At 43.0% G+C, this 14521-nt stretch overlaps 1 protein-coding gene across 1 annotated transcript in view; it reads left to right on the forward strand.

Annotated features, from left to right (window-relative positions):
• Positions 1 to 1557: 1557 nt before the first annotated feature.
• Positions 1558 to 14521, forward strand: part of LOC115464263 (kinesin-like protein KIF28P) — a 112411-nt gene continuing 99447 nt past the window's right edge. Inside the window, exons 1-2 of the mRNA XM_030194662.1 lie at positions 1558 to 1611; positions 12418 to 12609. Coding sequence (XP_030050522.1) covers positions 1558 to 1611; positions 12418 to 12609 — 246 coding nt within the window. The remainder of the gene's footprint in view (positions 1612 to 12417; positions 12610 to 14521) is intronic.

Here is a 14521-nt window from a genome sequence, read left to right on the forward strand (position 1 = left end):
GGTGGGCGCCCCCCTGCGGCACTTACCACGCTTACCGCATCGGCACGGCCCTGTTTGGACGTCCTCAACTGCCCCGTCACAGAACCATCCAAATTTTGGACATCCTCAACTGCCCTCACTGGCAGGTTTGCTATAGGGGGGAATGGGGGCCTGCCAGCATGCAAATGCATGCTGGACAGGGCTCACCATTCCTCCCCAATGATCTACAAACCCTAACGCCAGCTCAGAGCTGGCGTAGGGTTTGTTGTGCCCAGCGACCCAATCTTTGGCGCGCTGGTCACTGATCATTGGGGATGAATGCGTGAAGCGCTGATTAGCATGCATTTGCAAGCTACTTGCGCTAAGAGCCCTGTTTAGCATGCATTTGCATGCTACTTGCGCTAAGAGCCCTGTTTAGCATGCATTTGCATGCTACTTGCGCTAAGAGCCCTGTTTAGCATGCATTTGCATGCTACTTGCGCTAAGAGCCCTGTTTAGCATGCATTTGCATGCTACTTGCGCTAAGAGCCCTCGAGCGCGTTGTTTCATGTGCTCGAGGGCTCTGATCATGGGACGGTAGCAAACGCCGGGGCTAGTATGGCGCTAACAGCCTCTAGCTCCGGCGTTTGCTTTTGATCATCTGCCTGTGAGTGTGCCTGAGGAGAAGAACTGGCCACATCATTGGAGAGGGCCCTCCCCCCCCCTCCCCTTTAATGCCCAGGACTCTGGGTACCAGCCATTTATCCAGCACTGGTGCTGGCTCTCACTTTGAAGTCTTTTTGCCAATGTGACTTCCAATTCAAAAATAGTGGAGATCACTGTCTTAGACCCATTGTATGGTCTTCTGAAAGGAAGGCAGAAAAATGAAAATGTTGCCATACAAATTAATTTTGTTCATATTTGTGTAAAAATTTATTTGGACAGTATGAAAGCTTCCCCCCCCCCCCCCCCCACCTCCTTTTTTTTTCAACCTTGCAGTTACATTTGAAGAATGGGCATGTTTCATTATCTTTATATTATTCTTGTTTTAGTCCAGTAAAATGCATAACCTCAGGAGCTTAGTCGAGATCGGGAGGCGGGGCTGGTGGTTGGGAGGTGGGGATAGTGCTGGGCAGACTTATACGGTCTGTGCCAGAGCCGGTGGTTGGGAGGCGGGGATAGTGCTGGGCAGACTTATATGGTCTGTGCCCTGAAGAGCACAGGTACAAATCAAAGTAGGGTATACACAAAAATTAGCACATATGAGTTATCTTGTTGGGCAGACTGGATGGACCGTGCAGGTCTTTTTCTGCCGTCATCTACTATGCTACTATGTTACTAAAATGTCAGGTCCACAACAGCTGCTAGAACTCTGCACTACAGGCTATAAACAATGGTGATGTTTGTACCATGCAGTTCAGGTAATTAAATACTTCTTCTTTAAGCCAGTGAACTTCTTAATAATTTATTGACCACCCTTCCACGCTGAAGCTTCTCATAGCAGTGTTTTTCATTCTCTGAAATTGGTGTAACTTTTACCATTCGTTTGCTTTTTTTTTAAAATAAAACCTTGAAACATTAGATTTATTAGAAAAGAATATGACCAACATTGATGGTGTAAAAGTAGCAGTACGGGTGAGGCCTTTTAATCAGGTGAGTCTCTTGCATGATTTTTCTACTTATTGCCTTATATTTCTTTGCATTATTGCCTTGAACAAAGCGAAAACTTGCATATATTGAACAGCTGTAAAAATTACGAACAATTCTGATTATCTAGGGATTTTTTTTCCTCTATGTAAATATATCTCTGAACCTCTACTACTTAAACACGTACAGCTTTTTGTTTGCTTTTATCTAATCCGTGTAATGTTTAGTGCAATAACCTTTTTGGTATAATAATCATGGTCACGATTTGCTCAATTTTAATACTTTCAGGTTTGCGGTGGTAGAGGGAGCTAAAGGGAACGTGTTTGGGAACTCAATTCTCATCTTGTATTCACTGTGAAAGCTATTAATCATAATTAATGTATTGTCAGACATAATTTAGAGTGCTGGATATGTCAAACCTTTGCACAAAATGCATACAATATATTATAAGAAAACACAGTCTATGCATTACTATAGACGATATCTGCTGGGGTCACTATTGATCTTTACAAAATCAGCGGTAGCAGTCTGATATTTCATTTCCTGAAAATGAAGTTACATCTAAACCTTGAGTATCCTGTTTGGAAGGATTAATAGTGAGGCATAAGAAAATTAGGTCCCGTTCTCGTTTTCACTCCAAGTACATCTGCAGTCTCTCAGCCAACAAGACATCAAGTCTAGAACATTTGGTGGACCATAGGAGGAGGAGGAGGAGGCAGTGAGAGCAACTTGCAGAGCCGTGGGGGGAGGCGGGGCTGGTGGTTGGAAGGCGGGGCTAGTGCTGGGCAGATTTCTATGGTCTGTGCCCTGAAAATGGCAGATACAAATCAAGGTCAGGTATACACATAAAGTAGCACATATGAGTTATCTTGTTGGGCAGACTGAATGGGTCGTGCAGGTCTTTCTCTGCCGTCATCTACTATGTTACTATCCAGCTTATAATCGAAAGTGATCGCCGGCCATCTTCCGACACAAATGGGGAGATGGCCGGTGATTTCTTAAAAGCGGCGAAATCGGTATAATCGAAAGCGGCATTTTTGACAGCATTGCCGCTTTCCCGTCACTTCACCGGCGAAAGTTCAAGGGGGCGTGTTGGTAGATTAGCGAAGGTGGGGCATGGGCGTGGCTACCAGATGGCTGGCTTTCGCCGATAATGGAAAAAAAAGCGGCGTTAAGCAGTATTTCGCCGGGTTTACTTGGTCCTTTTATTTTCACGACCAAGCCTCAAAAAGGTGCCCCAACTGACCAAATGACCACTGGAGGGAATGGGGGATGACTTCCCCATACTCCCCCAGTGGTCACCAACCCTCTCCCAGCATAAAAAACGGGTTACAAATACTTTTTTGCCAGCCTGTATGCCAGCCTCAAATGCCGTACCCACCTCCATGACAGCAGAATGTGTTGTATTCTCCGACAGCCTTTCCCTGGTTGCGATGTAGCTCTCGGGTGAGTGTGACACCTTTTCTGTTAGGTGCCCTGCAGAATCACATTAGCAATGCACTGTGGTGGGTGTAGGGTACTGGGCTCTACTCCCATGGTGCTTTCCCCCCCTGCTAACTGGGTCAGAGTGTGCCCTGTTTTATTTCCTGTTGTAGTCCATGCGGTAGTGGCCATTTTAGTAAGCCAGTTTTAGTTCCCTTTCCTGTGTTACCCACGTTAGAGAACGTAGTTCTTACCTTGAATGGTGTTGAAAGAGGGCATTTTACACCATTGTGCCAGCTCTGACCTACTGCTAATCTTAGTACCAGGGGACTCTTTGCCAGTGGGGCACAACCTCTGATCTGCAGTTAACTGTGAGTAAATGTGGTTATTTCAAGAAAGGACTTTTTCAGAGAAATTAGTCTTCAGGTGTCAACTGGTGTGCCAAAGTTATACAGCAGCAATAAGTCCTAGAGGCTGTATGCAGGTCCCTGGAGCAATTTTAGTGGGTGCAGTACATTTGTGGGTAGTGGGTTTGGGGGGCTCAGCTCCCAAAGTAGGAGCTATGCAAATGGGAGCTTTTCTGAAGTCCACCTCACTGACCCCTAGGGTGGCTGGTTGGTGTCCTGGCATGTCAGCGGGGCCAGTGCACTAAAAATGCTGGCTCCTCCCACGGCCAAATGCCTTGAATTTGGCCGGGGTTTGAGATGGCCGACATAACTTTCCATTATCGCTAAAAAAACAAAGCTGGCCATCTCAAACTCTGGCCAAATCCAAGGCATTTGGCTGGCCGGAACCGTATGGTCGAAACAAAAGATGGCCAGCCATCTTTTTCGAAAATACGGGTCTGACCAGCTGTTTGCGGCGCCGCCAAAATACATCGCCGGCCATGTATTTCGCCGACGACGTTCGATTATGCCCCTGCACGTTACTATGTTACACTGTCCAGCAGACTTCATCTCCCAGTGCAATGCTGACTAAGCGTTGGGTAAGGATGATAATGTCTACTATACTGGTTGCACCTAGAGCAATGGCTTTGGAAGATGAAGATGTTACCATAGCAAGCAAGGCTTAGGCCTAATGACTTAAATGCCCTCTTGCAGCTTTGGAAGACATGGTAGCAGTGCAGAAAAAAAAACCTATTAATGTTTTTAACCCAACCCAGAGAGAGAGATGGAGCTCTAGCTAAAGAGTAACCCCCTATCTTTGCAATTAGTCAATTGAAAGCATAACAAACATAATTTAATATAGGAGTGATTTATAAAGGAAGTCACCTATGTAAAATGTTCAGAGATATGGAAAATTACAGCTAAGGAAAATTACAGAATGCTTACTGTGGGAACGTGGTCACATGCTTTCCAAAGTCCAGGTGGCCAAGCCGGGCCCGAAAAATCAAGTGCCATCCTCCCCTTCACATACCAAATTAGTTACAGCTGTGTCTTATCTTCTGCATTCCAACTTATTTTCACACAATCAAAGTTAAACAACCATTTTTAAACAGATTTACTTCTAATGAACAACACAGACCCCGAGTGCACTGGTCGGTCCAGACAGGGTTGAAAAACAATCTTTATCCATTACAATGGGGGTAATTAAAATCACCCATTATTATTGCGTTGCCTAATTTATTTGCCCCACTAATTTCCTTTAACATGGCTGCGTCCGTCTGCTCATCCTAGTCTGGCAGACGGTAGTACACCCCTATCATCGTCCTTTTCCCCTTTATACATAGAATTTCGATCCACAATGATTCCAAGAGGTCTTTTGTTTCCTGCAGAATTTTCAGTCTATTTGATTCAAGCTTCTCGTTAATGTGTAATGCTACTCCTCCTCCAATCCGATCTATCCTTTCACTATGATATAAAGAAGTTCTTGAATAAACCTGACAGGCTGCAGTTAGGACCCAAAGTGGTGAATTGGATTAGAAACCAGTTGACAGACAGTGGTCAAAATCTGATAGACAATCTGATATAAAATTATCCCCTTATTGTTCCACAACATTAAAGTTCCTTTCATTGTTGTGTAACACAAATGATTTTAAGAAAAGATAAGGGGCTCATTTCCAAAACAGAAAAATGTAAAAAAAAAAACCCCAGCACAAAGCAGCAAACATTTTCATGAAAATGTCCCAAATTGCTATTTTTGAAACTCATTTTTGACATTTTTCTATCCAGTTCATCTAAATCCACAAGGGGCGTGTTTTGGGCAGGACTAAGGCGGGCTTGCAATTTGAACGTTTTTCTGCCATAATGGAACATTGCAAAAATGTCCAGGACAAAAAATAGGACTTTTTGGCTAGACCTGTTTCATAACAACTAAGTGCAAAAAGGTGCCCAAACTGACCAGATGACCACTGGATAATTAGCATCATGCATGGGCGCCGACTCCGTGGGTGCTGTGGGTGCTGGAGCACCCCCAATATTTTTCAAACCTCTCCTCCTTGCCTTCCTGCCGCTCAGTCAGCGCTTAAACTCATTTTACCTTTCTGAACTGCACTGCAGTGAAAGAAGCAGAGTACAGCCGGCTCCGTCTTCAGCAGCTTTCTCCTTCCCTCTCAGCTGTGGTGGTCCCGCCCTCATTTCCTGTTTACGCAAGGGTGGGACGCTGAGAGGGAAGAAGAAAGCTGCTGAAGACGGAGCCGGCTGTACTCTGCTTCTTTCACTGCAGTGCAGTTCAGAAAGGTAAAATGTATTAGCCGGTTTTTCTGCGGGCCTCCGTGGATGTTTTCTGCTTGAGTTTTCCTTGTTGTGGATAGAGGGACTCTCACTAGTTTTGCAGGACTGACAGAAAACTTTTTTTGGGGGGTGGGGGTTGTCGTTTGGGCTGGAGATGTGAGCCTTTCTGCGTTTGAAAGGTTTTGGGCTTGCTTGCTGGGAGTTGGTGCTGTTAAGAATGACGGAGAGGTGGCTGCTCTATCCACAGAGTTAAACTTTCCTCACCCTAAAGGGAAGATTTCACAAGCGTGGGGAGGGATACTCTGAAGATTGCTCCCAACTTCAGCTGTCTTCCTTGGATGTTAATCCTTTTCTTGAATAAATATCACCCTAGACTTTTCTTTCCTTCTCATGGGCACCCCTGGAAAGGAAGCTGGCAGGGATTTCTATTCTCAGGCATAATGATAACTTGCCAATGCCAATTAAACCAATTCTGCGTTTTCTGAAATAGGAGGCTAGTATCATGGGTTCAAAGATGAAAGATCTGTCCTTAGCTTGTTCTTTTCGTAAGCAATATGAGGAAGGTTTTCTTTTGCAGATGATACCAAGATCTGTAACGTCATGGAAGGCATGGGTAATGTACTAATGGAGGTCAAGTGAAGCTTGACAGTCTTGATTTTGGCTGCTAAGACTTAATCCTAAAAAAATGCAGGTTCTTGAATTCAGGTTTTCGGTGCAGTACATGGGATGAAGCATTGTGTACCAACGAGCAGGATCTATGGATGATAATATCTGGATCTATGGGTGATAATATCTGATGAGTTTAAGTGGCTAAGCAAGTAGATAAGATAATGCTTAGGTATAAATGGTCAGGGGTAGCAAGCAGAAAACAGGAGGAGATGGTAAAAGTTTTTAGTAAGACTTTACATGGAGTATTGTGTGAAGTTCCTTTTAAAAAAAAGGTAAAAACCAGATGGGGTCCATCCAGACTCTGGTTACTAAAATGGTCAGCAGCCTTCATTATAAGTGGTATAGTAACAGTTAAAAAAAATACTCTGGAGGAAATGCAGGATGAAATAAAGACAGACCTGTTCAGAAGAGCATACCCCACCGACCCAACATAAAAATACCTGGACACTTGCGACACAATGTAACCAAAGACCATAACAGACATTACCTGACTCTTCTTCCCCCTTTCCCTCTCTAAGTTCCCCCCAATTGTACCTACCATACATGTACCTCATTCTACCACAATATCACTTTGTATTCATTCATACCATGTATTTGTTCAGACTGGAATCGGCTAACACCGTTAACAGTAATATGTAAGCCACATTGAGCCTGCAAAAAGGTGGGAAAATGTGGGATACAAATAATAATAAATAATAAAAAGAGGGGAGAAATCGCTTAACATGGATGCAGGGAAGGGGGGAGAAATCGCTGAACATGGATGGAGGGAAGGGAGGACAGGAGGAAATATACATGGATGGCAGGGAGAGAGGAGAAATGCTGGACATGGATGGAGGGGAGGGAAGACAGGAGGAGATGCACATGGATGGAGGGGAGAGAGGAAAAATGCTGGACATGGATGGAGGGGAGGGAAGAGAGGAAGTGAAATGCACATGGATGGGAGGGGTGGAGAGAGAGGAAAAATGGTGGACATGGATGGAAGAGAGAGGAAGGAGTTGCATATGGATGGAGGGGAGTGAAGAAAGAGGAAGGAGATGCATACTGACAGATGAGGGAAAGGGAAAAGAGGAGAAAAACTACACATGGATGGAGAAAATAGACGCTGGATGGAAAGAGGGAAGAGAGGGGGCAGACAATGGAAAGGAGAGAAAGAGGGGTGAGATGCTGGATGGAAAGGGGGGAAAGTTAAAGATCGAGGAAAGAAGAAACAAGAGACTGGGACCAACACAATTAGAAACAGTAAACGGCCAGACCACAAAGGTAGGAAAAAATGAATTTTATTTTTAGTTTAGGATAAAGTAGTGTGGTAGCTGTGTTAATAAATACAGAAAATGGAAGTAAGGTGACATGTTTACTGGACTAATTTTAATACATTTTTGACTAATGTTTGGAGACCAAACCCTCCTTTCTTTCAGAGCAGAATACCATAACAGCAGTATACTGTCCTGATCTGAGGAAAGAGGTTTTGTCCTTTTGAAAGCTAATTGAAAAATGTATTTAGTCCACTAAAATGATATCATATTTTCCATTTTTTGTTTTATTTGTTAACCTATAGTATAGTGATTGAAATATGTCAGTTTTTGAAATTTGCATCTCTTTATATTTGCACAGTACAGGGGGACTGAGGGGTGGGACTGTTCAGGGAAGACATCCTGGTGCAGGTTGCAGGCAGCCTTTGAGTGGTGCTGCCACTGCCCAGGTGAAGACTGCAGCAGACAGGATTTTAAGGTATTGGGGGGGGGGGGGGACGCACTGCCTGTAAAAAAAAAAAAAAGTTTCAGCACCCCCAATCATTTTGAAAAGTTGGCTCCTATGGCGTCATGATCCCCCTTTAATCCCCCAGTGTTCACTGACACTATCCCACCCCCTCCCCCTAAGAAGTGAAAGTGTCAATACATACCAGAATCTATGACAGTTGCAGATATAATGGCCATTCCTCTTACAGCAACAAACAGATCCCTGGAGTAGCCTAGTGGTCGGTGCAGTAGACTGTAGAGAAGGGGATCCAGGCCCATATTCCACTCTAACTGGTGCACTTGTGATGGAAAGTGTGAGTGCCCCCCTCCCCCCCCAAAAAAAAATAACTTCTGAACCCAGATATAGGTGACATCTGCAAGCATAAGGGCTACTGTAGGGGTGTACAGTTAGATTCGGTACTTTTTTTTTTGCTATTCCTGGAGGGTGTGATGCTCCCGGCCGCTGGGTGATTCAGAAATGCAGCCCTCTGCTGGCCAGGATCTCACTTGCCAGTCTCCTCGGAGTTCCCTTGGCTCCCAAGCCAAGCTATATATTGCAATTGGCCAGGCAAACTGCTCAGCCACAGACAGTTCCCACCAAAGCAGTTCAAACAACTTGTGGTAAGTCCCTGGTAACTCCAGCAAAAACAGCACAGAAGCAAACAGTTCAAAACAAGAGGGTTTCCTTTATCTCACTATGGTTGCCCCACTTTTGCATCAGCCAAAAGTGAGTCATAGGTATTTTCCTGCTGAAGTGCAAGTTCATGCTGTATTGAAGCATGAGCACTTTTCATTTGCATTCTGGAGTGCAAGAGGTTGTTGACCAAGCTCTGAATTGCACCAACAAAGTGGTAAGGGGTCATACCCCTACAAACCCATGTTTGGATAACTCAAGGGAACAAACATGAGGATCCATAGAAAAAGAGTGCACTTGTTAGAGATGTTTGAACTCTGAGATGTGTAGCGGGAGTTCCATACCCATTGTAGGAGTAGACCAGTAATTCCCACTGGCTCCCACTGGTCAGTGAAGGTAGAGACATGCTATACTATAATATGGTCAAACTCTTATATATATGCTCTACTTCAATCTATTTCTTTTCACCAATGTACAATTTATCTCTAGGATCCCCTGAATCAGGAAGTCATAATATTTTTTTTTAGGATCAGTCAGATCAGCATACCCTCCCCTAATAAGGCTAAATGAGCCTAGCATATGTCAGTAAAGGGGTGTAACGCAATCCTCATCAATCCTTAAGAGTACTTCCTTCAACCATTTCTTATATCTTTCTTTTTTCTTTTTTTCAAATATTTTTAAGCTTAATAGCGTTTTAGTAATTATATAAAGCTTTCCAGGTTATTATACATAACAATTTCTTAGTATATTCGAATACTTAGCTTTTAACTTCAGCTACAGCTTTAATTCTCCTTATATATACAAGATTGGAGACCAGATGTCAACCGGCACAGATCCATGTTTCACGTTAAAAAATGCTGTTTCAAGGTAGTCTCCACAGATATATCAAACGATCTCCATTTAAAATCAAGGATAAGCAGGGGAAGGGGTTGAAGGTAATGCAAAGTATCAGTAAGTGTTTTGCTGAATTTTATAAAGAGCTTACACGCCAAAGCAGGGAGCCCGAGAGAAAAGAAGCACTACTTGGCCCAGGTTAATCTGCCAGTGGCACCTGAGAAACAGGCCTTCTGTGTAGGCCTGTAATAGTCCAAGAGGTGCTGTTGACAATAAAATCCTTGAAAGGAGGAAAGGCTCCTGGATTTGATGGTTATACAGTAAGGTTCTATAAAATATCCTCTAGAATAGTTGGCCCCCTTTTGGTGAGATTATATAATGACATGCTGGTGAACTAACAATTGCCTTACTCGATATGGGTGGTGGCAATAACTATCTACACAAAGAAGGAAAAGATCCCACTCAATGCAGATCTTATAGACCAATTTCCCCGTTGGGAGTGGATTTCAAAATATTTTTGAAGATTTTGGCCACCCAGTTAATTGGCAACCCACTATTACCAAAACTAGTACACCTCAACCAGGCTGGCTTTGTGTTGGGAAGGTAAGCAGCAGACAATATTCAGAAAGTTCAAAATCTAATATGGAGGGCCAGGGTGGAAAACAAGCCTGGGTTGTTAATGGCAGAGAAAGCATTGGATTGGGTGTACTGGCCCTGCATGTTTCGAGTGCTATAGAAAATAGGGTGGATAAAGGTACTCTATTTAGCTCCTTTATCTTGCCTTAAAATAAATTCAGATTACACAGATCCTTTTGAGCTAAGGAGAGGAACTCTACAGGGCTGCTCTCTTTCTCCCCTTCTGCTTATCTTTACTATGGAACCCTTGGCCCAGAGAGTCAGGGATAATAAAGATATAAAAGGGATCAAAGTGGGCGAAAGGGTTAATAAAATCTCTCTTTTTGCAGATGATATTTTATTTGCATTAGAGGACCTGATAGCATCCCTACCCATTCTTGAGGAGGAAATAAGGAACTATGCAGAAGTGGCAAACTTTAAAATGAATATTAGCAAAGCTGAGCTTCTTAATTTGACAATGCCTCCTAGGGCAGTGTCAGAGTTAAAGAAGAGGTTCAGATATACATAGGCTAAAGAGAGTATTAGGTAGGCGTGAATCTTACAGATCACCCAGATACACTCTTTTGCAGCAACTATCTTCCTATTCTCAAAACATCAGTAAGGAATTGGATAGACGGATTCAACTTTATGCCTCTTGGTGGGCAGGCTGGCAGGGATCAAGATTGTGATTTTGCTTTGAATCCTGTACCTCTTTAACATATTGCCTATTGAAGTGCCTAGGAATTATGTGAAGAATTTGCAAAAGAGGGTTGCAGATTATATATTGAAAAAGGAAAAAAAAACATGGGTAACCCCGGGATCCTATATTGTGCAAACCCAAGGGAGGGGTAGCATTGCCAAATTTAGCTAAGTACTATGAAGCATCACACCTGAAAGCAACTTTGGAATGGAAAGAGTGGGCCCATAAGGAATGGGTGCTGATAGAACAAGATGAGTTGGAGGGGCCTGATTTGTGGCATAAGCTGTGGGATCTGCATATTACATCTTGAGCAAAACAAATGAAAAAGCCTTTGACAGGCCTGACTTTCACAATTTGGGAGGCATAGAGGACTGAGTTGCTAGAGAAAGGGGGATACTCTAGGTATACAGCTAAATCATAACCCAGAATGTACCGTGAGATGGGAAAATAAAATATTTAAGTGATAGGTAGGAAAGAGAGGGATTGAAATATGTAAAACAATTTTTAGAAGGGGATTATATACTAGTTTGAGGCCCTGAAGTGTAAATATGTTCTCAAAGAGTCAGATGTCTATTTTGCATAGAAAGTAAAACACTTTCTATGCAAAATTTGGGGGTGAAGCTTGGAAAGCAAGCGTACCTTTAGAGGGATGCTTCAAACCCCAGAAGGTTAAAGGTAGAATAACCAGATTTTGAAAGAACGAATGATAAGATTTTGAAGCAGAAGAAGGAAACCTGCAACATGACAATGCTGGGCCTCACACAGCATGAAACATCACAGAAGCAATTGCGAAGATGGGTCTCTCAGTCTTGCTCAGCTCACTTGTATGGCAATACATTCACTTGAAGATGTTCTCAATAATGCAACCAAACTTTAACCTCACAACAAGCAACTGGTTGAAGAGACAAGATGTACAGTTCTTTCGTGACAGCTTTCAAAAGCATGTTCATCGTTGGCAGAAATGTATGACGAATGGTGGCAACTATGTAGAAAAGTAAACAGCAAGTCTCAAGCATTATTTTTATTATTTTATTAATTACATCTTCATTTAAACAAGTTATATAGATGGAGGCATTACTTTTCATTCATAATTATGTTTTTTTTTTTTTTTTTAATTTTCACATTTATACTTATGTATTGTATTATGTTTATCTTAGATGGTTTGGAACCCTAATACAGGCAGCCAACCAAAACGTCATATTGGGTCATTGGTTTTTTAAAATAAAGATCTGGATATGACGCGCTCTCCTTTGGCTGTCTCCTCTCTTTGCTTTGTCTCGTGGATTTTCAGAGTTTAGTGCTTTCCTTTGTTGGTTCTTGCCTCTAACAAGGAATTAGTAGAATTTTTAGAAACTGTTGCGAGTGTTCCTTTTTCAACTGGTCTATCTTAGATAAATGCTTATGGAAATGCATTTTTTCTGGATAGGAACTTTGAAAGGATAATGCATTCAGCCATTCATAAAATGCTATGTTCTTTTTTTTTCTTGTCTTAAATGACCACAATGTTGCTGTTTCTTATGTTCTTCACAGAGAGAAACTGAGGCAGGCAGCCATTGTGTGATTTCTATGACCTGTGGCTGCACTATCATCTACGATCCCAAAAATCAAGGGCATGAGAGAACTTTTAACTTTGATTTGGCATACTGGTCCCATGATGGCTTTGTGAAGGACAAAGATGGCTTGCTTGTCCCTAATGGTGCTAGTAGCAGATATGCTGACCAGGTAATACACTAATGATATGCTAATGAATTAATCAGATTTAGTATTTGGATGCTGCAATCACTGTTTAGTGGCATTCCTAGGCTGCCTGACACCCGGGGCAGATCGCCGATGCACCCCCCCAGGGTGCAGCACGCCCCCCCCCCCCCCCGGTGAAATTATCCCCCTCCCGGGTGCATTTTTACCTGCTGGGGGGTGCCGCATGCCTGTTGGCCGAGTCTGCTCGTTCCCTCCCTGCTGCTCCCTCTGCCCCAGAACAGGAAGCAACCTGTTCTGCGCAGAGGGAGCAGCAGGGAGGGAACGAGCGGACTCGGCCAACAGGCACACGGCACTCCCCAGCAGCGTGTACCTGGGGCGGACTGCCCCCCCCCTTGGTACGCCACTGTCACTGTTCCCTCTAAGCTGAGAGGGAGTCCTCCAACTTCATCGCTGCTAGTGGAGGGTATTGCTTTAATATTGTATTTTCAATCACTAGGGACAGATAGGTTCCCTGAAGTCCTGCAGAGCTTACCTGTCCCCTCACTAATAAAAATGTGATAGTGAAACAGCACCCCCAACTGGCAGGACTGTAGGTGGAGGACTCCCGCTCAGCTTAGAGAGAACAGTGGCTGCAATTAGTCACAAGTCTGTGAGCAAGAGTTGATCCATTAATGCGTTCCTTTTTTGTCACCTTACTGTGTCTCACGTCAACTGTTAAAATCTGGGGGATCATTTAATGCTATTCTCTGTGAACAAGCATCCTGCATATCCTCACAGGATGGCTGGCATCACTGATAGAGCCTGGGCAAAAAGCTATTTCAACTTAGTGATACTATTATTAACCATTGGACGTATTGGTTATTTCCCTATAAAATTTGTCTCTGTTTTACTTTTGTATCAGTTTTGTTTATATTTGTTTATCCAGGATGTTTTTTTAAACATTTGTTTATCCAGGTTATTTTTTGATTGTGTGTGTGAATTGTAATCTGTATGGTTATAGGTAGAGAATAAATGTGTAAATAGATAACAAAAAAACCCCAAACTTTTGATCTGCCTACCACTGTTGCACAGGATCACCTCAGTCTATCAGTTGCACATCACTAGAGCTAGCATCAACTCCAATCCTCCAACTCACCAGTACCTTTTAAATCCTTCTGTTCTTCATCTGCACAAGTAGAAATCACTTACTATTGAGATGTGTTGGGAATAGAATTACTGCCTCTGCAAATCAGAGTCTGTTCAGCATCCAGCTCTCTCAGGCAGAGAGGCTGGTGAGTTCAGTTTATACACGCTATTGGTGAAATTGTAAATACCTATGGTGAAAATACAATGAAGTCACAGGGACTTGAAACAGCTAAGCAGCAAGATCACAGCATGTGCAGTACAATGGGAGGGGAGAACAGGCTCCTCACCTAGCACGCTTGGAGACAAGACAGGCCAATCAGGAAAGCTCATAAGATACAAGGAGCAGAGCACGTATGCTCAAAAAGGACGAATTATCTAAGAATTACAAAAACATAGGAACTTGTAGTCCACAATTTAACAGTGCATAATGTAAACACACAACCTAATCTGCTCACATTTAAATGGAAAATCAAACACTCAAAACAAATAACCCAACTCTCATTGATATGAATTATAAATACCCAACCAAACCAGGAGTAAGCACTAATTAGTAATGAGAAATAAAGAAGGGGTGCCCTCAGATATTTTAGTCACCCATGCGGCGGACAAATATAATGACTGCTAAAAGGTGAAAAATTGCATTTCTTTCATCGGGCCACCCACTTCAGTAGAATAAAGTGCAATTAAGTGCAAAACTAACATTGTCAAGATGGGGAAATTTCTCAAGGAAGAGTTGGTTGAATGGGAGCAGTTGAAGGAAGTAGAACAGCAGTGGGCAAAACTGAAAGGAGCTATTTTAAAGGCAATGAGC

Source organism: Microcaecilia unicolor, chromosome 3, assembly GCF_901765095.1.
Source record: "Microcaecilia unicolor chromosome 3, aMicUni1.1, whole genome shotgun sequence".
Lineage (NCBI taxonomy): Eukaryota > Metazoa > Chordata > Amphibia > Gymnophiona > Siphonopidae > Microcaecilia > Microcaecilia unicolor.